Raw genomic sequence first — 26,136 nt, 5'->3', positions numbered from 1 at the left:
CCATTCCTCTGTCAATGGACACTCAGGTTGCTTCCAAGTCTTAGCCATTGTAGTCAGTGCTGCAGTGAACATTTGGGTGCATGTATCCCTTCAGATAATTTTTGTCTCTGGATATATGCCCAGGTGTGGGATTACAGAGTTATAAGGTAGCTCTATGTTTAATTTTTTAAGGAACCTCAATCCTGTTCTCCAATTTACATTCCCACCAAAAGTGTAGGAGAGTTCCCTTCTCTCTGCTCTCTCTCCAGCATTTATTGTTTGTGGATTTTTTTTTTTTTTTTAATGATGATGGCTGTTCTGACTGGTGTGAGGTGGTATCTTCAAAATTTACAAACAGCTCATGGTGCTTAACAGCACCAAAACAAACAACCCAGTCAAAAAATAGGCAGAAGGCATTTCTCCAAAGAAGACATACAGATGGCCAAGAGGCACATGAAAAGATGCTCAACATTGTTAATTATTAGAGAAATGTGATTCCCTTCTTTTTAAAAACTTCTCTTTTCTTAAATCTGAGATAACAAAAAAGCTGAGCTCTCCCATATTTTTTAAAAAGCTCTTTGTAAATTGCTTTCAGTAGCTCTCTTCCTAATTGGAAGTGTTTTTCAAAGTCCTGTCTTTCTCCCTGGGCTGACTACTTCCAAAAGGCACTTACTGAAATAATTATCTGAGTCACAATGATACTCTTTCTTCTCAAAGAATTATTCATACAGACCTCAAGGTGTCACTTCCTTAAAGATGAATCCCAAATTTCTGTCTCGACCCTTGACCTCAGTTCTAAGCCCTACTTCTTCACATACTGAACACTTACATTTCAGGTTTTTCTTTTTTTGGCCATGCCATGCTGCATGTGGCATCTTAGATCCCTGACTAAGGATCAAACTCATGTCCCCCACAGTGAAAGTGTCATGCCTTAACCACTGGACTGTCAGGGAAGTCCTTAGAGTGCAATATACCTTTCTCCTGTTATTGGCCCTCTCCTGTTTTTGCAGATTTTTGTCAGTGATTCATCCCCCTCGTGCCCAGGTTTCGAATCAGGGTTACTTCACTCCAGTCTCTTTCTCCAATCATGAAGTTCTGTTGATTTTTTCCTTGCAAGATGTTTCCTATGCATCCTTTGTTTTCTGTTCCTCTTCTATCTGTTCTGCTTCCAGTTTCTGTTCTGCTCTAGTTCATCTGCATCCTTTTACCACAACAATCCTGCAGACTTTCAATGAATCTCGATGGCCTAATACTCCTTTGACACATAATGCATTGCAAGATGAAGAATCAGCTTCAGTCTTCAGTGTTTTCTTCTACTCTGCTTCAAAATAAGCTCTCCATCCCTTCTAGGCCCATCTTGCCATGGTCCTGAAACACAAATTCCTCATTCTTGTATCCCTCCCTTCATCCTTTCTTCTGTACCACTCCTCCCACCTGAAATCCATCGCCTCCCCTTCCCCTGCCCAGATCCTTGCTGAAGAAACTCAAGTCCCAGTTCTTCAGTAATACTCTCTCCCATTCCAGCTCAGTGTTTTCTTGCTTCCTTTTCTGAACGCCCATCTGCTTTATTTCTTGGACACATTTATTGTCTTGAACTATAGGCTTCCCTGTGGCTCAGAGGGTAAACCGTCTGCCTGCAATGCTGGAGACCTGGGTTCGATCTCTGGGTTGGGAAGATCCCTTAGCGAAGGAAATGGCAACCTACTCTGGCACTCTTGCCTGGAAAATGCTATGGACGGAGTAGCCTGGGTAGGCTATAGTCCATGGGGTCGCAAAGAGTCGGATGCGACTTCACTTTCTATTGCATAAATTTGTTCATGATATATTTGCCATTTAAATCAGATTTACTTTAATTTGTATGAAAAAAACCTCATTTCCCTATTTCATTTTTCTACCACCCCTCCCCCACTTACTACACACTCAATACTGTAACAATAGGTGCTTAAGAAATTTTACTTTGTTACTTCTTCTTTCTAAAAGAAAAGGCTGTTATTAATCTGTTTTGTCTAATGATATACATTATTGTGGATACTAAAGAGGTGGGTGAAAAATAGCCAAACTCTCCTTAAAGGTTCATTCTGCACTTACTCATTCTACTGAAAAGTGCCCCCACCTTCTCCTACTGTTGTCTTTGTGAGAAACAAACAAAATATGTAGAAAATATTACTATACTCTAAGAAGTTATCTTATTCAGAAATTCCTCTTACCTTCACTTTTTTTCTGAATGCAGTCTTAGATCTTAGCAGATCTGTTTTTAAATTTCAAAGGGAAAAGAACCATCAGACTCAGCAGACATAGTTGTATCCTTCTTTCTTTTTATTGAAAAGGAATCACTTCTATTCTAGCGCAAACAATGTATATTTTACATCATAAAGCAAGATATAATTTACATATTACATTTCTTATGAGATCTTTATACCCTAAAGGTCATTCCCTTTTTTATCCAGTCACCTCTTCCAGCTTGATTTAACCTGCCAAGTACTCTACAAATCAGTGTCTTGTTTGGGGAGGGACTGGGAACACAGACAGTTGGCATGTATTCATCTGTTATCTGGGTATAGATGATGAAGAACAGGGCTATGCCTTTGAACTTTGTGGCCCTGAGGCCCTCTCACACCTGGTTTAGGAGCCAGAATGCTGTCCTTTCAAATCACATATGAAACTTCTATTTTTTTTAAATCAATAATGAATGAAAAAAATTGAGTGCTGGTACCCTGTGTACATTTCTCCATCAGATCCTTACATAGTTAATGTTTGTGGTATTGATTCACTAGCAATAAAAGCTCCTATGGCTGACAGCATTGATTACTCTATATTCCTGGACAGCAAGCACTTGCCCAGGCACTGCCTAATTTCATCCAGCACTAGGGTTATGGGGGTTCAGGCTTTTCTCTTTACCACTCAAAATGAATGTCAGGATGAAAGTTTCAAATGACCTTGTTTTATATGATCCTCTATCTCTTTACTCCCTCTTCTAAGATTCCCCCCATTTTTAGCAAAATCTTTTCACCTATGATGTCGATTCCCTGCACTATACACCCCAAATCTTCTATTAGTTTGTTCTCCCCAAACTCCAAGGGTTCACTAGTTTCTTGGACTGCACTCTTTTCACAAAAAATGTTTTGATCTATTAGGATAAAACCTTGATAATCCTCAGCAGCTAGTGGGACAAGAGAATCAGTTGAAGAATACTTTAGGAAGCAGTAATGTGTGTCATTCGGCCAGCCTACATAAACCATTCGGTAAGAAATGACTTAATAGTATGTGAAAAGAAGAGGAAATCAGTTGATGAAAGCAAATGCATATAAGATGGGCTTCCTTCTTTAAAGGAAGTTTAGAATCAACACCGGAAATACATTTTCAGGTTGATGACTATTTGACTGAAAATACCACCATTAATTCAATCTGATATGCCAGGGAAAATCACAAATGTGTACTGAAAGTGCACCCTAAATCCCAAATCCTTGCCTGTTACTCACAGTTGGCATATTTGGCCAAAATCAATCTAAAACTTTTTGACTAATTTTAAAAATTATTATAAATCCAAGTTGGTCAAGATGAAAATATAAGTCAAAGAGATGTCTGTTCTGTGTGTCTCAAGTTATTTTTTGGTCAAATGATATGGTTTTTGAGAGGTCTGCAAATATAAGCCTATTTCTCATTTCCAAATGCAAGGTTATAAGTATTTACAGCAAGGTAGCATCTCCTTGCTAGAAAACAAGGCTTCTGGGTACCATAGCCTTCTATTAACATAGTTTACTTTCATAGTCCCTTCCCTCCCATGGCTACAAAGTGCTGGACATACAGAGAGTACAGGAAAGAATAAAGGAGCAAATGATTAGAGCCTCACAACACCCCTGTGAGGTAGGTAGGTATTGTTAAACCCATTTTACCAAAAAAAGGTAAACCAAGGCACGGCATGATAGTGTGGTTTGGTCATGTCTACCTGACAAGTTACGAAAGCATGGGTGGAAACAAAGAGAAAGAAACAAAAGATCAGTCAGTCCTGGCTCCCAGCCCTAGATACTAAACTTTATTTCAATAGATTAGAAGATACAAATAGCCAACAATTGCCTTTCAAATTCTTAGAATTTAGATAAACCTTTAAGTATTTCACTGAATCACGTATCTTTCCTATTCCTGTTGAGTAGGAAAAGGACAGATAACTAAATGGCTTTTCCTCTGCTAAGTCTAATTCTCATGCTTGTTTAGTATGTATCAGCATTTCACCAGAGTTCAGGTGCCAAACTCAAGGACATTTTCAGAGCCTTGATTGTTTCTAATGTATTTAAAACACTAACGTGAAAGTTACAGCTGTTCTCAAACAGCTGCTTTATCAATTGCTCTGTGGCCATAGTAAAAATTTTGTGTAGAGAAAGAAAGGAAACAAGATCCCTAATAAAAAGTCTTAACCACGGTAGAAATAAGGACATTGGCAATGGTGTGGAATTTGCTCTTGGTAGTGTTTGAGAAACTGCAAACTCAAGCTTGTAAGAATATTTTATATATATATATATATAATATATAAATATATACAGTATATATATAAGTGTGCATCTGACTACCCTTAAGGCACCAAAGAGATGTAGGCCATGCCTTTCACAACTTAGTGTTTGTTTTCCTAGAGAAATGTCTCTTCCTCTCTCAAGTGAAAAATAAGTCTTCTATCAAATAAGCCTATGTTAGCAAATTACTCAAGAAACAACAAATGTCTTTAACTTAAGATGGCTGTTTGCTTGGATAGGGGTGAGGGGTAGTAGTGAGGTGATATTATCCTCTATTGCTTAGAGCTTAAATCTAGAGCTTAGAGAGTAGAATTAGCCAGACATAGCCAATCACATTGGATTAGACAGGGCAGTGACCAGATGTTGCATACAATTGCTTTGTTTTCCCCCCATAGCAGCTGATGGAATAACCTTACCATGACCAACACAGATGGAGACAATGAGCAAGGGAACTATGTCTGGCACCAATTCTTCAGAAAGACTTTGGCTTTTCAGAAGTTCCTAGAGCTTCTGATCAGAGAGCTGAGAAGAAGGATGGGGTAAGGCACTGAGGTTCACTGAGGAGACTATAGGCAAGTATTCTGAATATATATATACATATATGGTTTCTTTGGCTGCTGTCGATTCTTTTAAAACCTATACAATCATGGGGGTGGGTGGGCTGAACTTAACTGAAGAAGCTCAGAGTATATTAAGCAAAGCATATGAAGAGAAGGAAAAACAAAATTAACACACACAGAAACAAGTGGTGGTGGTATCCCAGAGGGAGGAGGAACATTTGTTAACTAATTTTCATTTTGCTCCTCTCCTGCTTTTCTCTGCCATGGTCCCAATAGTTTAGTTCTGGTTTTTTTGTTTGTTTTTATTTATTTATTTTTCCAGCAGATGTAGAAATGACAGAGCAGGATAGGTGTCTTATGGTTTTTGATTTCTTCTTAGGCCTGTTTAATTATTTTTTTTCCTCAGTTGACTGTTGGCACCTGGTTCCTCTGTAAACTATATTCCTTGGCCTTCAGTCTCAGGTTGGCAATGCTGTTGGCCATGTTGATGCCCTGTGCAGGGTTATTGTTGGCACATGTGGCAGAATAAGTAGCCATGGCGCTGTAGGGACAAAGGAGAGAGCAGGGAGAATAACAGGCATTAGTTTCATGAAGTCGCAAGTCTGTGCCCCAGATGGGTGCAACTCTCAGGATGGGGGCAGGCGGATTGGACTACATGACCTCTGAGGTCCCTTACAGCCCCAGGTTTTCATTAGTCTAAGGCCCTTAGTGTGTTGAAGGTCCTTAGTGGCAAGTGTTTTGAAGGGCAGGGGAAAGCAGTGGAGAGTGGAACAAGGTGAGGGGGGAAGTATTTTCTGTGTTGGATACAGTGAGTAATGATTTATTTCTGGGGTGAGAGAAGAAAGCTGCTCATGGTGGATAACAGGTGTTTCATCAGCTGACCGATTAAAACAGTATTTAATCTTGTCCTGCCTACATCACTAGTTTCTGGGAGCAAGGAGGAAGAGAAGCAGGCATTTGGGAAAAGAAACTAAAGGGCATTTTGCGCATTTTGCCTTCCTCACTCTAGGTAGCTGACTTGAATTCTAAAACATTTTAACACATTTTAGATAATCACTGAATACCATATTAAGTAGTTTCCTTGAAGAACCAGTTAAACAACCTAAGATGACTTCTCTGGCTTTCTTGATCCACTGGTTGATGGTACCAAGTATTGCCGAATCAAGAAGTTTCCATCCCTATTGGCCTTGATTTTATATACTCAAAAGTACTTGAGCAGCTTAAGCTGCATGCCATGTCCATTATTTTGGAAATGTTTAAATACCCTATATAAACTAGCAAATGATCCAGTTTCAGTATTCCTGACCTCAGAGGTAATTGTTTCTGACTGTTCTTACTGCAGAGAAAAACCCAAAGTCAGAGACTGTAATTAAGACCTAGGAATACCACTGGGCAGAAATTTGTAATTGGTGGCTTTCTGTTAATTACATCCAAGAATTTCTTTAAAAGGAAAAGTAAAGATTTCTTAGACTAGGATGCAAGGTATCTATTACTTGATACTAAATAGCCATAAAGGGACAACTCATTTTAATTAAATGAGCATATTTCTAGTTGTTTCTAAGATTAGCAAAATACCTTTCAACTGAGGGTTGGGATGAGATAGACTTATAAATGGAATGACAGGTGCTCTTCTGGTGCCTGCATTCCTGTGCAATTTTGTCAGCCACACAGGAGTTTGTGGTTCTGGGGATCAAGTGTTGGACCAGAAAGAGAAAAAAACTAAAGCTACTCTACAAATAGGAAGATTATATCATTAATACTTATTTGGGACACCATGTAGTCAAGACTTCGAGTCAAGAATTATAGTTCAAGACTCACAATAGCCTGTTTCAGCTCAGTTACTAGCAATTAACCCAGGAAAACTGGGTTAAAAATTATAATTATGTCCTACTAGAAATATACATCCTTAATTTAAGACCCTTATAACACTGGTATGTGTGTGAGTGTTTATATGGGTGTCCTAGTGCAAGAGGAAGACTCGGAAGGGTTCCAAAATAACACTGTACTCTTTCATTTTTTTGAAAAGGAAAATCCTTACTCCTTTCTGGGTTCCTGATCTTAACTGTCTAGACAAAGTTAGGTTCATCTATAGCACCCTGTACTTTTCCTTTTAGCACTTATTTTAATTCCTCAACTATAAGCTCCATAGATGAGACACCACATCTGCCTTGTTCACCACTGTGCCTCCAGGTAGAGCTAACACCATATCTAGCACATATTTAGCATTCAAGAAAGTATTTAGTGAATAGATAAGTAACTGAGAAATATCTAGGTACTGTATGATTAAACTGATAACTGCTCAGTATCAGTGATCTCCGTCACCCTGCTGTGAGTAAAGATTTCTAAAAGTATTTTACCAACAGACTTTTATTTTAAGGAACCAGTCCTTCCCATTAATCTTGGTATCTTACTAGGATGAGAAAAACCAGAAGGGACATATCACAAGCAGGGGCTGATGACTGCATATTCTTAGCATATTCTTAATCCACCACAAATAGCTATTAACAGTAACCAAAAAATGAATAAATATTGGTGCAGGTTAGATTTACTGAAGAGACTATTACTTCAACCACAATCTACCAAAAGACAACAGCTGAAAAACAGTCTCAATTCAGTAGGTTTTAATTAGGAGTGAAGAAAAAAAAATAATCAGAACAACCTGTTAAAATGGGACACTTTTTTTTTCTGTTACAATATACCAAGTTTCACTTATTTTCAAAATCCATTTACGTATTATCATTTAAGTTCAATATGAATTACATGCTTCCATTCAAGACCCTATCAGAAAGAAATGCAAATCCATAAATCACATACTTGAGAAATTTCTAGGATATACTGAAATCTAAGATTTCAAAGACACAAAAAAATCTAAGTATCTAAGAAAAGAGACCTGGATTTGGGAAATGAACCTAAGTTGTATATTATGAAATCAACCAAATCAGCCTTTCTTAGCCAGATTTCTGTGAGAGAATTAAGTCCTAAAGATGATACATGGTACCAGTTTAAATGTATAGGCGATATGTTGGGATTTTGAGTTATCTGTTTTTTTGTTACATACTGAGAATAAAATTGAATGGCTTCTGAAAACAGGAAGCTAAAATTTCATGAAACAGCAAAAAGAGAAAAGGTTCTCTGATGGCAAATTAGAAATATGGCAAAGATGGAATACTGTGCTTTTAAGAATTTGACTCAGTTTCCTGAGACATCCTTTGAGATTCTAAACAAGGAAAGTCTCATTTAATAGAGATTCTCTCTTTCTTTTGATAATCAAGAGTGTGGTCTATTTTCCTTAGTTGACAAAGGGAATTAGAATTGTGGGGGATTAGTTTGCTGAAGATGCTGTTACTGTTTTCTAGAAATGTCTGTTGTACTTGTGATTTCAATTTTGTCTATTATACAACAATTTTGCTGTAAACTTCATAATTTACTAGTGTCATCTGGTTTTCTAGTCTGAAGACTTAGTATGGTAACACATTTCTTGGAAATATTGAGACTCTCTCTCTAATGCAGGCCAAATGTTAATATTCCAGATGAGATGAATGTTGATCCACTTCCCATCTCAAACCAAAATTAGTGAAATCAGAGTTGTATTTTACCTGGGAAACTAGATTTTCACTGAGACACCTTTCCTTAAACAACAGGCTTTGTTTGCAGAGTTGAGAATATCACTCTTGTCTAATCGTACTGTGGTTCTTTTATAAAGACACCACTGTGTTTTGAGACCATGTTAATGCCTTATAGGTAGCTCTCAAGTTAGAAGGTTATCTGAATTAAAAAAGCAGTTGCTATTAATGAATGAGTTTTGCAATATCCTAGATGCTTGATAAGTGATAAGATTTTCACTTGATAAATGTTTAGAACAGTTATAAATAAACTTTCAAAAATTGGTCTAACATTTCAGCATTGCATAGCCATAAGAAGTAAGACTGTCTGAATTCACGGCCTCTAAATAAATGCTTAGAATACACAACTGTATAGGCAGAGACCTCAGCGATATTTTGTGCATATATTAAAGAAAATGAGTCTGTTTTCCCTCCAGTAGTTTGACATGAGTCTAGTCTCTCAATCTAAATTAAAAGTGCCATTTAGGCAAGTAGAGACCAGTCCTTTGACATACCAGTGCCAATCAAGACATGTTACTGTCAGAAAAGATAAAATTAATCTAAAAACAGCTTAGTCATTCTTTTAAAAGGCCTTAGAAATACGATGGAGAGGACCCACTTCCAAAAGTAACAACAGATGCAAGAAAGCCTTGAGTGGCTGCCAATCTGAAAGATTGTTCATGACCACCTGTTTTCCATGTCATCAAAACTTTTGAAGCTCTGTGTTAGGAAAATAAAGAGAACTTTGAAATGTTTTCTCACAAGACAGAAACCGGTAAGGTTAATAAGCTGTTTTCAACCAAATTTTGGGAGCCATTAAGATCATGGCCTTCCTAAACAGGATTAAGCTTCCTGGGCTAAAAAGATGAGGTTAAAACTAATTAATTTATTAAGCACATGATAACACAAAGAGCTTGCTTACTGACACCTAGAGATCTTGCTTTCTGCCTATTCCTCTAACAAGATGGAGACATGAGATAAGTACTAAGACTGGGCTTTATAACATTTGGCCAAAGCAACATTTCTATTTGGTTTTTAAGAATGTAAAGTTCTTTGTGTCCATGACCAAGAAATCACACTGATGAATAAAAGGCATTGAGGAATCAGAGATGAAAAAGAAATACTTGCATCCCATCTGTTGATTCAGCAAATCTGCTCTGGAACTTGCACAGAGCTGACACATTTGAGTAAGCTTGAAATTTTTCCATCTCCTTATTTGGAGATTCCTAACAGATGGAGCTCAGCCATAGACAGCAGAATGCTAACCACCAGCAGGGTTAGAGTTCTGTTTTCACAGGGGGACAAATCATTTTTGATAATTTCAACCTACCTTGAGAGGTTGTCCTAAAGAATAATATGTTAAAATGGCTGTCAAACACCAAAGGAAGTATGGAAGATACTATGCATGGTATGGAAGCCAGGAAACTTATGAACATCTCCCCTTCTGCTTTCTAGTGACCCAGAATGCAATCCCACCAATCACAAAACAATTAAGGAGAGCTGAGCGTGGGGGTGGATAATACCTGACTCAGTTTTCAACTCTGTTTTCTATTTGATCCTTCCGGACAAATGATAACAAACTATGAAAAAATTCACCCCAAAGACAGATCTGTCAGCCCAAGAAGTCTGTGTGTCTTTCTGAGATCCTAGGGAATCTCAGATTTTTCCAAAGGCTATAGAGCTTGAGGTTTTTGTGAGTCTGTCTGTGATGTGTAAACGTTGGAGATCATCTCTTGGGTTTGTTCTGTTGTCAGTACAAGAACAACAGAGGTTTACGTGCTTCCATCTAATAAAATTCAATATGAGTTTTCCTAGGGGAATTTAAACTTTTAAAGAGAGACCCGATAAATCCTTTGGGAAGTGATCTTTTGTAATTTAAGTAACCATTTCCAACTTCTCTTTTTAAAACTCAGAAGTTGATCTCTTTAAATGTGCATTTAGCTCTTTAAGTAGACACATTTGGACCATATTTCATTACTAAGACTTCAGTTTGCACTGCATGTTCAGTGATCCATCTGCCATTGTAAACATTTTTCCTCTAAAAATGTTTTATATATGAAGTCTTGCATCTTTCTGCCATCTCAGTGATTTTTGTTTTTCTTTTTGAAATGCACGTTGCTTAACTATAGGTTCCAAACGCCCCTGTGTGATACGTAATAGGGAAATTCTTACTAGCTCAATCTTAGAGATACAAGGCACATAAGAGATTCATGACTCAACTGGTCTGAAGAGCAACAAGAGCCAGGACAAGAACATAGTTCTTCTGACCTCTGTCCTATATCCCCTAAAGCCTCACTATTCAAAGCGTGTACCAAGTGTCCACAGCCTGGGCATCACATGGGAGCATGTTAGGCATACAATTCCCAGGTCTTGCCCTAGACTTACTGAATCTGAGTCTGCACTGTAACATGATCCCAGGTGATTCATAAGCCCAGTATTCCTTGAAGAGTCCTTCTCTAGGCTATCAGCCTACCCTGAACTCTATGGACGTATTTTTCTTGCAGCTCTGGTTTCCAATAGTATTTCCCACTGGAAGACCTCACTGCTTTCATTTCTAGGACTGTAAGCCCCACTTTCTTGAACATACTTAATTCCCACTTACACCCTACCCCCAGAGCCACCCTCTTCCCCCTCTGACAAGTTACCTTTTCAGTGTCTTCCGTTAGAATCCGTTATGAAGCCCCTCGTGTAAACAACATCTTGGGAGGGAGGAGGATCTATTTTTGAAAGTGTGAAAGGGAGAAATGAGCCAAATGCGTTCAGCAGATGTCAGGCAGCACTGTGACCACGATCAAATGAGGGGAGGAGAAGGTTGGGGGAGGGAAATCGTGGATAAGGATCACTGGCCTCTCTTTCACTTGTCATTAGTTCCCTTTGAAGCCCAGCCCTCCCTCTGGAAATGGCACTCCAGACCAGTACTGCAGAGCCAGACCATTCTTTATCTTTCACAGGAAAGGATGTCCCTGAGGAAAGGTTTCTTGACTACTTCATCCCAAACAACAGTCAAAAGTCCAGGACTTGGTAAATCACTGCTGCCCAAGAGGCAAAACTGTCCAAGTCAAGGAGTCCTAATAACTCTGGTGCTTGTGTGTGCTTTCATTTGCCTAAGGAAACAGTTCTGAGCAAAGCAGTGGGTATGCGCGCTGAAGACAAGCTTCTTTCAACTGGCTTTGAGTAGATAAAGAAGACACCTGCCAAGACAGTAGTGTCCAGTTAGGGACTACTTTGCTACTCTGGGCGACTCAGTTGCCTGCCTGACATCATCACCTCTAATATCCTCGAGGTAATGAAGGAGGTCAGGACATGCTATAAATAGAGTGAACCATATGTCTCAGTTTGCCAGGGACAATCCCAGTTTAGGCCTGTTGTCCTTGTGTCATTATTAATAGCACCCCCTTTTTACTCTCACAAGCGTCCCAGTTTGGATGATTAATTATACAACCACCACTCTGGATATAAGACACCCAGAAAAAAAAAAAGTGTTGGCTGTTTCCCATGTTATAATTCTGACCGTATGCAAGCTATCTGCTTTGAGACTTGGTTTCCTCCTCGCTTCTTCCAGGGGAAAGCTGTGGAAGTCAGCAAACTGTCCTCTCTGGCAAAAATGTCTCCTCACAGTCCCTGGGTTGCATGTCTCATTCATGTCAGGGAATGCCCACACACTCCAGAACATGGACCTCAGTGGCAGGCATGCTTCCCACATCTGAGACAAATCCTGAATCAAACAGGCATGATTATGTAGCTTTCCAGTCTTACTCTTTTTACTATTTTCAGTAGAGTAAGATTTAATGTGAATGAAAGTAGGGTTATATGGCCTCAAACATTAGACAGAAACAGGATTCATGAGCCCTGGCTCTAACTCTGCGTGCCAAAGGCTTAAATTCAGGCAAGTGTTCAGTCTCTTCTTTGGAACCAGATCAAGGACAAAGCTGCCACACAGAAGCATCCAAGGATTAACCAAGAGAAATGCTTTTTAATGAATGTCACATGTGAGATAACTAATTTGACATAATAGTACCAACAGAAATATCGAGTTAATTTTCCATAACACAAAAGATCTATCATTTCCTTTGCTTTTCATCACTTGGTTTTCTTTTATATTTCCTTAAAAACACTTATATTTCCTACCAAGCTTCAAATGTGAGATCATAATGAGTATTTTGGCTCTAAACACAGCAGAAATATCTTTAAGGAACAAGATAATTTTTTGCCACTTTTTGAAATTAATCAAAATATAAACACTTCAGTCAACACTGGGTCAAAAACATAATTGTTGATTAAATTACTGTTTAAACCATCATTTTTCTACTTAAATCTGGAGATTAATTAATTCTTCATACAGAATATGAACAGTCAGATTCTGTGAGATTTTTAATTATTTTTAACAAACTCTGTGTCTAAGAGAGAAAAGATATAAAAGTATACCATGAATTGAATAAGAAGTAACTAGGTTATATGATTTTAAGTGAAAGGAGCAAAATACAAAATAGTATTTACACTATGTCTATACTATATAAAATACTGAACTCTAATTGCAAAAATAAACAATACTTATCTCAAGATGGTGGAATTATGAGTGTTTTTTTTAAAGTGTATCTAGTATTTCTACACAATCTTTCAAATTAAAATATAACACTTCCCCAAAAAGCATACATAAATTGCATGCTAATAATTTCAGTTAGATGCCCATATACAAAGTATGTATAATGCAGGCATGGGATTTGAACTTCTGCTGAGGTCCAAGTAATCTAGTCCAATATTAAGGTTTTCATCCCCACTATGCAGGATACTGCGCTCTGTCTCTCGCTGGTAAGGACCACATGACAGCCATCTGGGTTATTACAGCTGGTAAAAAAAGTTCCTTACTAGGATCCAGGAATAAATAAAAAGGAGCTAAACTTCCTGGTTGTGACCAAATTCAAACCAGAGACTTCAAGCTCTGATCCACATCCATTTCCCAAACCATTTAATGAGTCTATGAGCTACCAATATTTATCAAAAAAAAAAACAACAAAAAAAAAAAAAAAACAAAAAAACCCACCAAAGCAATCTTTCACTTACTTAAAAAATTAAAGAATATGTGATTTTATAATGGTCTGCAAAATATATTTTTCAGTAAATCCTTTGGGAGAGGAGTCCAAATTTTAAAAAGGACACACAAATAGGACTAATCTTTTGAAATCAGCAAAGCATACTATGTCTAAGAGCAATAGTAATTTCCAATTTCCTAAGCATAGACCAAAGCAATTCAGGCTAATTTCATAATGGGGAATTTAAAAGAAATTTCCAAATGCATTTATGGCATTTCTTTCAAGGAACTGATTTCAAACAGAAAGAATATTTAGGTAAGGTTTTTGCTTTAACTAGAGAGATCAAATTTGAAACTATCTGCATTTCACTAATGTTGCATTTAACATCAGGAACTCAGCATCAACTGGGAGATAATCTCTTACGCTTAGTTTAAAACCTCTCTTTAAACTCTTAATTAACCTTAACAATAGAAAGATAAACAGAAGCATAGTAGGTGGTTTGTAAATACTTCTTCCTCTGCTGCAATTAACCAGAGAAAATAGAGCCTTGACCTGGTTTCTAAGAGTACACAGGCTTAGGTTCAAATGGGCACTTCAGACTGATGACGATGCATTACGCACAAGTGTTTCAGCTTCCCTCTGGCATTCGCCTGTTTTTTTTCTGAACAGCATAATCGATGAAAGTTAAAAGCTTTTCCAAGCAATTGAAATAATATTATGTTATTTGCTTCCTTCGTATTTTTCACCTTTTAAATATAAAAATTTTAGTGAAAATTATACACTGCTTTCATATATATATTTTTTAAACCCACACAAACTAACCCCCAAAGAACTTACAAATAAGTTGACAAGAACTAGCAATGGGACAGGAAAGCATCTTGGATCACAAGACATTCCCACCTCTTAATAAAGAACTATGGCCATTAGAGTGATCTGAATGATCTTGGGTTTTCTCCTTTCTCTCTCTGTCCCTCTCCTTCTTTTCCCCTCCTTCCTTACTTCTTTTCATTCCACATCAGTTTTATTGTCAAGTTTGCCTTTGGTCCTACACTTAGAGCCTTACGTGTTAAATTCCTACTTGAGCATAATCGAACCGGTCTGTCCAGTTTGGAAATGGAATAAAGTTTTGTTCCAGAATGATTGCAAGAGGGACTCTGGGCATAGCTTAACGATTTTTTCTTTTAGATTCTTCCCCATCTTTGAAACCTTTGCAAGAGTTCCTGAGTCCAAGAGGAGACTGCTGTTGGCCTGCCCCTCTCTCTTCTGCCCCAGACCCTGCTCCTGGGGCAACTAGTGATCTCCTGTGAAAATCTGGGGATGTCAGCAAGTTGAATGTCTCTGAAGAGGTTAACCCAGTAAGAAATGTCAGCCAGCTGCACAAGCAGCTTTGAATGTGACCAACCGCTGAGAAATGTGTGGAGGTGGAGCAAGGGAGAGTGGGCCAGTCATTCACCTGTACGGAGAGGCCGTCCCCCAGGAGAGATAATCAGTGGGTCTTGGAGCAGGACGAGGTACAATGGGCTGCTCCACAGCAGTCACGTCTCCTGAGTAGGATTTGAGGAGGGAAGCATTTTTATTGGCCAGCATGGCTCTCTCATTCCTGCGGAATTTGGCTCTTCGGTTCTGAAACCACACCTGGAAGATTGTCAGAAGGAGAGAAGGGCATGAGGAGGGAGAGGAAAAACAAAGGAGAGGTTCCATGAATAAACTCCTGCTTGATTTTTACCGTACAATACCTTCCCAAGGAAGATATAGGCTAAGCGTGGAATTCTTCCTAGAACAACAGAAAGCATGCCATAATCCTTCCCCAGTGGGCCATGTTCCAGGGCTATTAAGAACAAAGACTAAGAGGTGCTTCCAGTGATCAAGCCACCAGATATGGGATCTGTGACGAACTCATTTGACAGCAGATTGTGGATTATAATTCCTCTCGGAATTATAAAAGAAAAATCTCACCCAGACTTCTGCCACAGGTATAATGACATTTTTAAAGTTTCTTCAAAGTTCTTCAAAGGGCAGAAACATCATCTGCTTTTATGATACTGGATATTTAAAGAAACTCTCCCATCTTCCCAGAAGTAGACCCTGCGTTAAGGATTTCAGAAGCAAATAGTTTATCTGGGAGGCCAAAGGAACAACCACAGAAGAGGGAGGAAGTAACAGAAGAAAAGCAGCCGCTAACTGGTGTGCTACTGAACCAGCTCTGTCTGTGGGAGCTTAATCCTTGAGGGACCCTAAGGATAACACAGGGCACACACCTCCCCCTGGAGGGATGAAAGAGTTGTGGATTCATACATTGACTCCTGTCAGTCACTGATTATTAATGTTCCAACACTTCTGGCATGTCTCCTGAAGTTCTAGAAAGAAACTTGTGAAACAGAAATTCAGATACTGAAAGCTGGAATCTGGTTCAGGAGTATATTTAATTTCAGGCTTCCAAGGAAATGGGCAGCGCTGATACCATTGATGACAGCTAATAAAAACTCTACCATTTATTAAGTGCTACTAGGACTAGGAATTTATACAAACATGTTACCTGCATTTTTCATAGTTATGACAATTCCACAATTAGGTGTTATTATTTCTATTTCAGAATTGAGAAAACCATCTCAATGAGATGGACTCTGTTGAAGTTCACAGAAGTAATAAATGGCTGAGTTTTTGAGCTCAAGAACATCTGACTTATGATCTTACAACTCTTCTGTACTGCTGGGGAATTTTATTCCTTCATTTACTCATTCACAGTCTTTGTGGAGACTGCATTCTAGTTCCTGGCCTAAATACTGGGATGGAGAGATGAGACTTACTCTCTGCTCATAAGCAGCTCACAATCTACTAAAAGAAGATAGACATGTAAATTTGAAAGACAGCAGTACAAGAATTTTAGGTACAGTTCTGGAAAGGCATGACAAGGTGTGGGAGAAAGAAATCCTATAGTGTAGAGTAGGAAATTTCACAGTGCTAGCTGGCAACATTCACATAGAATACCATATGATTGGTGCCCCATGGAAGGCCAGGGCGCAAATCAGCAGAGGAAGAATCTTTTCTGGCTTCAGCTCTTTTCTTTCTAAGGTGTCCTTCACATTCCTATTAGAGTTATCATTTTAAATGCAAATATAATTATATTAGTGCTTCTCTTTAGCTTTCTATCATCCACTGACTCTCTGTCACCCATAGAATAAAATCAAAATGTTTTATCAAACATATCAAAGATAATATCTTATCTTTATTCTAGAACAAAGACTGTTCAAGAATTAGCTCATTGTCCATTGATTCAGCCACGTTCTGTATCACTTGGCCCTCATGCACTGGTGCTTCATCATTTCAGATCTTACTCTGGAGTTAAGACTCCCAAATGTATTTGGCTATTTTCCCACCTATATGTATTCGCACTGAATGTTCTCTCTGTCAGCAGTATTCTCCCCTTTTATCCAGGTGTCAAAGACACATTTTTTTTTTTTAAGATTTAACTTGAACATCACCTTCTTTGTGAAATGTTAGTGTGGAAGGAATGTGATTTTAAAATCTAACAGAGTTAATGAAAAATCCTGGCTCCATGACTTAGAGATTTGTCCTTGGATAGTTATATATGTCTCTGATCCTTTGTCTCACAATCAAATAAAGATGATAATACCAACTCACAGGTTATGGTGAGATTTGGCATAGAATGACTACTCAATGTTGACGTATTCTCTTTTTCCCCAGGCAGATTTAATCATTCCTTCCTCTGATCTATCACTAGTTCTTGAACATTCCTTTAGTGTAGGAATCATCTTATGCTCTGATAATAGTATGCTCTGCACATTTGTCTTGTCGGCTCCCAGTCTGGAACATCTTTGAGGAAAGAGCCAGTGTATTATTTATCCCCAGCAAACCCAAACCAGTTCCAAGAGAATAACAGATGCTTGATAAATATTTGAAAGGAAAAAAAGACAGGGAAAAAATGAGATTGCCATGATGATAAGATATGGCTTCTATCCAAGAGAATTCACAGTCTAGCTGGGGAAGTTGGCCTACGTACAACTCAATATAATACATGTCACATTGTGATAAAGGTCATAAATATAAAGAAGGCCAGATTCAGAGGCAGTGGTTCAGACTGGCAAAGGGTAAGTCTTCACAAAGGGAGAATTCTGTCCTGCTTACATGGGAAATGTTCACAATTCTAAAAGACTTTAGAACATAGTAGAATGGAAAAGGAAGAAGATAAAATAGTTTCAAATATAAGAAAGTCATTTGCTTATTGTGATGGGACCAATTTAGCTCCCTAATCCAAAATCGCTCTTTCACCCTTTTTTGTTAATTCCCAGCATTGCCCTGTTCAGGTTCCCTTGTTTAAAATTCAAATCGCCATGGCAAAAGTGGTACTTTCAGGCATTGTGAGTTATTGACCTAAAATTATTTATTATGCCACTGTAGGCCAAGCCTGGGGCATAAAAAAAATATGGGTTTTGAAGGCGAGAAGAAAGGATTTAAGAGTAGAAACAGGGAATGTGTTTGGAGATCCGTGGTGTGCGGCATGGGGGAAGAGGATGTGGGAAGGCAGACCTCAGAGTTGTGCTGTGGACCGCAGGATGGAGAGCAGAACTGAGCTTGCGCCTGTGGACCACTCTCACCTGAGCCCTGAGACGCCCACATAGTAACAACAGCATCCTCACATCTGCCTTTTCCTAACCTATCCTTGGGGGTACCACAGTGCCCAGGCAACTTACCCTTTTTGTCAAAGACATTTTTTTTTTTCTCCTGGAGAGGACTTCTAGGTGAAATCCTCATTTCCCAGGGACAATGCTTGCACACTATCTTCAGGCTGAGGCACCCTCTCAGACCCTCTCCCTCAACTCTACAAATATCTCTCACAAGATAGGGTTCTGCATACAGTTCCTAGCCTCCACACCCTCCCACACCCTAGCCCAAGTCCCCCATCAAGAGAGTTATCATTTGCAGAAAGAAATCCTTCAAGCCCAGGGCCTACCCTGGTGACTCAGGGATGAAGATTCCACCTGCCAAAGAAGGAGACACGGGTTTGATCTGTGGTCTAGGAAGATCCTACATGCTGCAGAGCAACTAAGCCCATGCACCGCAACTATCGAATCTGTACTCTAGAGCCCATGCTCCCCAACAAGCAAAGCCACCGCAACGAAAACCCATGCACTGCTAAGGAGAGCAGGCCCCGCCCTCTGCAACTAGAGAAAAGCCTGCGCAGCAACGAAGACCCAGCAGAACCGAAAGCAAATAAATTTTTTAAGGTATTTTTCAAAAAGAAATTCTTCAATCTCAGACTGAACACAGATTTACAAACAATAATTGATTAGGGAAGACAAGCCTACCTCTAGCAATATGGAAGATAATCAAATCTGGACTCTGAGCAGAGATAGCAAAGCACTGCTTGAAAAAGCATGTAGCCAGAGGACTTGTATTTACGTATTTATCTAAAATCTACTGTAATGCTTAAAAACATGAACTCTCTATCTGCATATGTGTCTTCGGATTCTAGTTCAGCCCCTTCCTAGCTGTGTCACGTTATACACAATCCTTTAACCTCTGAGTCTCAGTTTCCGTATCTGTCGGATGAATAATATTATCCACCTCACCGAATTGGGGTGAGGATTAGACAGATCAGTTATGTAACTAAGGACACTGGTTGGCATATAAGGGCTCAACTCGTATTAGTTATTATTATCATTCCTAATCACAGATTGTATTATTTCTAGACGCCTGGCTTGTAGTTGATGAGTCATGGCATTAATATTTGAAAGAATTACTATTCTCTCTTCAGCTTGTTTTATATACACTTACCCTTCTTCACTTCACAGAAACACAGAATCACGTACATAAATGTGCTCTTAATGCAATTTCTAAGTTCAAGGTCTTTAATATGTTCATTCCCCACTGCCATCCATGTCCATCACTATAAATATGTTTCTTGAAGATTTGGACATTCCCAAAGTCTGGGGAGGAAAACTGAGGTGGGGGTCAGAGAGTTCATCTCTTTGACCACCTGAGTGCTCAAGCTGAAAGCTGGGGCAAGGTGGTGGGGAAGGTGCAGAGTCAAATGCTCTGATGGACAGTGTTTATAACATAAATCTGAAAGGGTGGGAAACAGTGAGAGGAGTGAGACCACTAGCAAGGCATATTCTGCCTTACTGAAAGGCCTTCACTTTGATTTTTTTAAATATGCTTCTGCCAAAAGAAACACAATCAGAAACTGATTCTGTCCTCACGCTGCCCATGTATAATCCTTCTTACTATCAGCCCTGGTCTGAAATCTACAAGTGGTGTTCTTCCACAGTCTTCAGAGATGTGCCTTTGAGGGGGGAGCACTCTGGTTACCTGCACTCTGGCCTCAGTGAGGTTCACCCGGCGGGCGAGGTCTTCTCGCACAAACGCATCTGGGTAGTGTGTCCGCTCAAAGACACGCTCCAAAGCCTGCAGCTGACTGCTGTTGAAGGTCGTCCTGTTCCGCCGCTGCTTTCTCTTCTTCTTTTCCTCTGAGTTCAGTTGATCATCTGGAATACAAGAAATTGATGATAAAGGAGCTAAAGTCATGTCAGAGGTCTGGTTTATGCCTCTTCACTGTACATCTACAGTGAAACTGTCTCCTTGGCTCCCATGCTCATCAAAGTGCTAGGGCCAAATGCCACTTTCCAGGGGCAAATACAGGTTTTGGTGCTGTCGAGTTCATACGCCAAGAGCCCACCACAGTTTTGATGTTTGTTTGTTGCTTCTAAATCTTCAACCAGACCTGAACTGTCAGAGAGATCTTTTCATATGCTCCCTGAAGCCTGTTTTGTGAAAGAGGGCAAAAGAAATATTTCACTCCTCTCTATATTCTCTGCATATCTCCAGAGATGTGGAAAGGAGAAGAGATTGCTTTGGACTTCATTTGTCTTAGGTAATGCTGTGTTCATTCACAATTTCATAACCAAGGAGCTGAACAATTCCCTGGTTATGTCACCTCCACAAACCCACATCAACACAAATGCAGTTATAAAGGAAAAGCCATATTCAAACAGATAAGAAGGATTTCAGTTTTTCCCATGCATCTTCCTGGAAAAAGCAAATAATCCCTCACTGTGTTTGTTCAAGGCTCCATGCTGTTGCTGAGTTAGGCGTCAAGGGCATCAGCTTAGATCAGGGCTAGTGCTACGACACCTACCCACCCCAGCTGATGCTGACCTCGAACTCACTAAGAACTCAAGAATAGTCCTGAAAGACCCATGAACCAGTTTCACCCCAAATTTGAGTTCTAGGGCTTTGAAGTCTTAGGAACCTTTGGAGAATCACGTCCTCAAGTTTTTAGCCATCAAGATTCCTCCTTGATTTTCTCAGAGTTCCTCCAGAGGCACCATGGCCAGTTGGTCCAGCCGGCCCCGGGCTGTGAGAGAGTAGTGTGATCCTGTCCTGCCGCCCTCCCTCGGTCCAGCAGGAGCGATGGATTTGTGGGGCTGAGCAGGGTACCAGCTGTGCTAACATTGTCTTAGCCCTTACCCTCATACCCAAGGCACCGCTGAGCCCCTGCAGTACTCAGAGATTTACAGCTCGAGTTGCTCAGGCCCAAGTCACATGCTCTGCCTGATGAACCAGACTCACACTTCCCATCGCTTTTCCCACTCATCTCGAAGGAAAATACAAGGAGTGAAAGTGAGGATGGAGGGAAAGAGCATGTGGCCACTTGTTCCACATTCAATGGACGTAGCTCTCAAGTCACTTTTCTTCAACATGTAAATTCTCCTGAGGGCTTCCCAGGTGGCACAGTGATAAAGAACCCACGTGCCAACATAGGAGACATGGGCTTGATCCCTGGGTTGGGAAGACCTCCTGAAGAAGGAAATGGCAATCCACTCCAGTATTCCTGCCTGGGAAATTCCATGGACAGAGGAGCCTGGAGGGCTAGAATCCACAGGGTCACAAAGACTCAGACATGACCGAGCCACTGAAAAACAGAAGTCTCCTGACCCTCTGTAACTATGAACACACAAAACACCCAAGAAAACTGCTAGGGTGAATCCTGATGTCCCAGGAGGAATGATCCACACCTGAGCTATAGTGTTATTACTATAGACTGGGGGCATGTTCCAGAGTTGGGTGGGGATTCAAAGTGCAGCTTAAATCTAGGAACTCCCAGCCCAGATCTCTCTGTGCCTACCTGAGGCCTCCAAGACATCTGATGAGAGACCACCTTCTTCACAAGTGCTGCTTCACCAGTGATGCCCTTGGAGCTCAGAACAGAGACTGCTCGTTCCCTCCTGAGAGGTAAAGCACTCGTATACAGTACATGCTTGCTGAATTTGTGTCCAGGGAAAATGTGAAACTTTCCCTGTCTTGAGGAAACTGTTTCTGTAGGGAAAAAAACCGTATGATCTCAGCCCCATTCCCCCATTCAGTGTCTAAGAAGCGGCTGACATTCATTCTTTCATCTTTATGGCTGTCTTCAGAATCGACCACCTCTCTGGTTCTTTCCATCGTGGTGCCTCAACCAGGAGCCCTGCTTTGAAGGCACTTCTGTGAGACTCTCAATAAGAAAGAAGGTCAGATCAGTGGCATCTTGAGAATGAAGCCAATTTGATTATCAGGATTTCTGGGAGTGACTGAACAACAGCAACAACAATCAAAGCCTGGAAGATTTCAACACCACCCTTGATTTTTACCACCATTTAGCTATTAGAAAAATTACTTTACAACAATGTCAACACTACAATTCAAACACCTAGGATCATACATCTTTCGGTTGTTGCCTTGCATTTGTATTCTCCTTCATGGCTGAATATATGGAGGCATTCCTGTTGCTCCCATTCTCTTTCCAAATCTTTTTGTTTACAGTTCTACGTGTCTTGAACTTCAGGTTTCTCTCTCTCTCAGTCATTCATGCCTTTATGACAGCACCACACCTGCATTTCATGTTCCTGTTAAACAGAAGTCTGAAAAAATCTCTAACTTCCATACCAATCCCAGACTGAGACCAATTAGACAGACCCTGGGCCATTTTAATCATATAAAGGAAATTCCTTATTAACCCAATCCCATGATTTGCTTTCTTTCCTCAGAGGAACTGTTTTCACAGGTATAACCACAAATTCTAAATCCTTTGTGCTGTTTGGGAAGCCCATTTCTTCTTGTACTGCCAAACTGTGATGGAGAACAAGAAGGTTTTATGTGTTGTTCTTAGTGCTACAACCTGCTACAGAATCTCTCAGTCATTCTTTGAAATCTTCCACTGTTCACTCAAATTCCACTGACTGTCCACCATAAACCACCAACTCCCCTGATGTGGGGGTAAGGGAAATGGAGAATTATAGTTTATGACAGAGAATAAATAGCTGTGATGACCTGAAAGGATTCCAGCAGAAGTTTCCCAGTGAATGTCCTTGTTGTTTTTAACAAATGAAAACACCAGTCCAGATCATGTTGAAGGTGAGAAAAGACACACGAATGACAGGGGTCCAAGGAGTGTGGCTCTGGTAAACATCCTTCAGAGCACAAGTGTAATATAATAGGAAGAGACAGTGAGGGAGCAGCAGACAGCTCAAGCGGCAGCCCTGGGCTTGTCTGTCTTTGCTCACTAATCACAAACTACGAGCTCCCTGTTTTCCCCCAGGAGCACAGAACAGGATCCAGTACAGTCTCATCAGCGGCATGAAAGGAAATGTGGGCAAAATAGAGCACATTTACAAATGGGAGACATCTGAAACACCTGTGACAAAGACTTAGCATATAAACTCTGGTTGAACATAGCGGAGAGAAACTAGTATATTTTTATTATTGCTGGAATATTATCTTTCTCGTAAAAACAGCTACGATAAAAGATCAGTTCAGAAGGATGCTGTTCAAGGATACTGACAGCCAACTGGACATCAGGAAATGGCTAATTCTTTGGAATTCTGGAAAGGGCTTCCCTGGTGGCTCATATGGTAAAGAGCCTGCCTGCAGTGTGGGAAACTAGGGTTCAATCCCTGGATTGGGAAGATCCCCTGGAGAAGGAAATGGTAACCCACTCCAGTATTCTTGCCTGGAAAATCCCATGGACAGAGGAACCTGGCAGGCTATAGTCCATGAGTCAGACATGACTGAGCGACTTCATGCACTTGGAATTCTGGAACGGGCAGGATTCACCAAAGTGCAGAATAACCGCAGGGTGGTGGTTGTTGTTGAGTCGCTCAGTCACGTCCGACTCTGTCATGACCCCATGGACTACAGCCCACGAGGCTCCTCTGTCCATAGGTTTTCACAGGCAAGGATGCTGGAATGGGTTACCATTTCCTTTCCCAGGGGATCTTCCCGACCCTGGGATCAAACTTGTGTCTCCTGCATTGACAGACAGATTCTTTACCACTGGGCCACCAGGGTACATGGATACATATTTATCAAAATTATGTTTCAAATCCAAGGTGTTTACAGATTTTATAGAAGATTATGTTACGATTGTGTAAATTTCAAGAATGTAGTTATTGTCATGCTTTCTAACAAAAACAAGCAAAAAAAATAAGATCACCTGTTTATCTTAATAACAGGTGAATTTTCACTTGATTCATGAGTCATAAAATATTGGCACCACATTAAACCAGAGAAATTATGTGATTCAACCCTCTCATTTTATAGACGAGGTCAATGAGGTCTAGAAGAATGATGTGATTTGCCTCAAATCACAATACAAGCTGAAACTGAGCCAGAGTTAGAAGCCAGGACTTCTTTTTTTTTTAATGTATAGTTGATTTACAATGTTGTGTTATTTTCAGGCATACCACAAAGCGATTCAGATATATATATCTGAATTTTCTCTATATATATTATTTTATATATAGTAGTATTTTATATAATATTATACATATAATATTGTATATGTGTGACATATTTTATATATTACATAGTATCTTATATATGCAATATATAGTATATATACAATATGTATAAAAATATACACATAATTTTTCAGATTCTTTTCCCTTATAGGTTATTACAAAATATGAGTATCACTTCCTGTGCTATGCAGTGGGTCCTTGTAGGTTATCCATTCTATATATAGTAGTGTGGAACCCAGGACTTCTATTTCCACCTTACTTTTAAGTGCAAATGACAATAGACACCCCACGCAGGAGTGAGACAATTAAGTCAGAGATATAAATAAAAAAACACTACCCTGGGAAAACTCTGTATGGGAAAAAAGGTCTATCCATACTACCCATATAAAGAGGGTCTCAGGAAGGGGGTCCGTGTGTTCTACATGTTATTTCTGCCAGGAAAGCCATTTAAAAAAAAGCAACAATTCTCATCTAGGACAGCTACTTTGATCGAGATGTTCTTGGATTTCCATTTCAAAGGCCTCTGTAAGTCGTTGCTTCACCAGTTAAGTATGTGCAGGGTTACTTGCATACAGTAGTAAACCCTCATCTTCTATCTTCTCTCCACATTCAGATTAGCATTTCTCTTTCTTTCCTTTTAGGACACAGTGCAAAATATGTTTCCTATGACACACTTTAATTCTACTTTATAAAATTTGCTGATACCTCCAATCCATATTGATTCCTTCATATCTAAATTCCTATACATATTTTAGTGTATAATCAAATATTTTTTAAAAAGTATGATTCATTTCTTTCTATGCAAATGTTTTATCACCTCAATGCACTCAGGTATTTCTATTAAAAAGACATAAGGTCTTTTGATAAATTAAGAGACAATAAAATTTGAAAGAGTATTGTGGTACAGAAATAATATCAGAAAATTAGAACCTTGGTGATTTGTGTGTGTGTTTGTTGCTCAGTCATGACTGACTCTTTGTGACCCCCATGGACTGTAGTCTGCCAGGTTCTTCTGTCCATGGAATTCTCCAGACAAGAATACTGGAGTGGGTTGCCATTCCCTTCTCCAGGGGATCTTCACAACCCAGGGATCAAAGCTGGGTCTCCTGTATTGCAGGCAGATTCTTTACTATCTGAGCACCAGGACCCATCCTGGTGATTTACCTAAAGTTTAAGAGGATGAATCATGTCTGAATTCCAATTAGTCTTTTTAACAGCACATAGCAAATACTTAGGTTAACGTTATCTTTTTGTCCCTGGATAATTTTACCTGTGGAGGGAAAAAACATTCTTTTACCATGTTTCTTTTTTCAAATAGCTTCATCATCAGATTTAGCGATGGGAGAGAGCTATGTGCTTCTGACTAGCCCCTAAATGAAGCAGCTAGTCCTTCATTTTTATTTCCTACAAGATAAGCAGATCTAAGATAATGAATAATTGAAACAAACAGGAGGAAGAGTCTTAAAGAGAATGGAGTTTCCAATGGAATAGGATGTTAGAATACTTATCAAGCTCCTCTTCAGAAAAGAAAGCTCTAAATTCTAGGGAGGAGACCCTTCAGGCTTTCACAGAGAAGTTAAAGAGAAACAATAGCTCTGTTCTTGACTCTAGCTTGAAATTCACTCTGAACTTTACTTGGGACTGCTGGAGTTACACTAAAGGGA

At 39.6% G+C, this 26,136-nt stretch overlaps 1 protein-coding gene across 3 annotated transcripts in view; it reads right to left on the bottom strand.

Annotated features, from left to right (window-relative positions):
* Positions 1-2,274: 2,274 nt before the first annotated feature.
* The window catches only part of PRRX1 (paired related homeobox 1), a 78,346-nt gene continuing 54,484 nt past the window's right edge, over positions 2,275-26,136 (bottom strand). The window contains exons 2-5 of one of the 3 annotated variants that reach the window (XM_027975594.3): positions 20,007-20,182; positions 15,130-15,311; positions 11,292-11,363; positions 5,534-5,585 (exon numbers count right to left, since the gene is read on the bottom strand). In XM_027975594.3, coding sequence (XP_027831395.1) covers positions 11,309-11,363; positions 15,130-15,311; positions 20,007-20,182 — 413 coding nt within the window. In that variant the 3' untranslated portion in view covers positions 5,534-5,585; positions 11,292-11,308. Of the gene's footprint in view, positions 5,586-10,734; positions 11,364-15,129; positions 15,312-20,006; positions 20,183-26,136 lie in introns of those variants that run through there. The other 2 variants (XM_015099201.3, XM_060396081.1) reach the window with 2 other exon arrangements.

Source organism: Ovis aries, chromosome 12 (assembly GCF_016772045.2).
Source record: "Ovis aries strain OAR_USU_Benz2616 breed Rambouillet chromosome 12, ARS-UI_Ramb_v3.0, whole genome shotgun sequence".
Classification (NCBI taxonomy): domain Eukaryota; kingdom Metazoa; phylum Chordata; class Mammalia; order Artiodactyla; family Bovidae; genus Ovis; species Ovis aries.
This window is presented reverse-complemented; position numbering and strand designations above follow the sequence as displayed.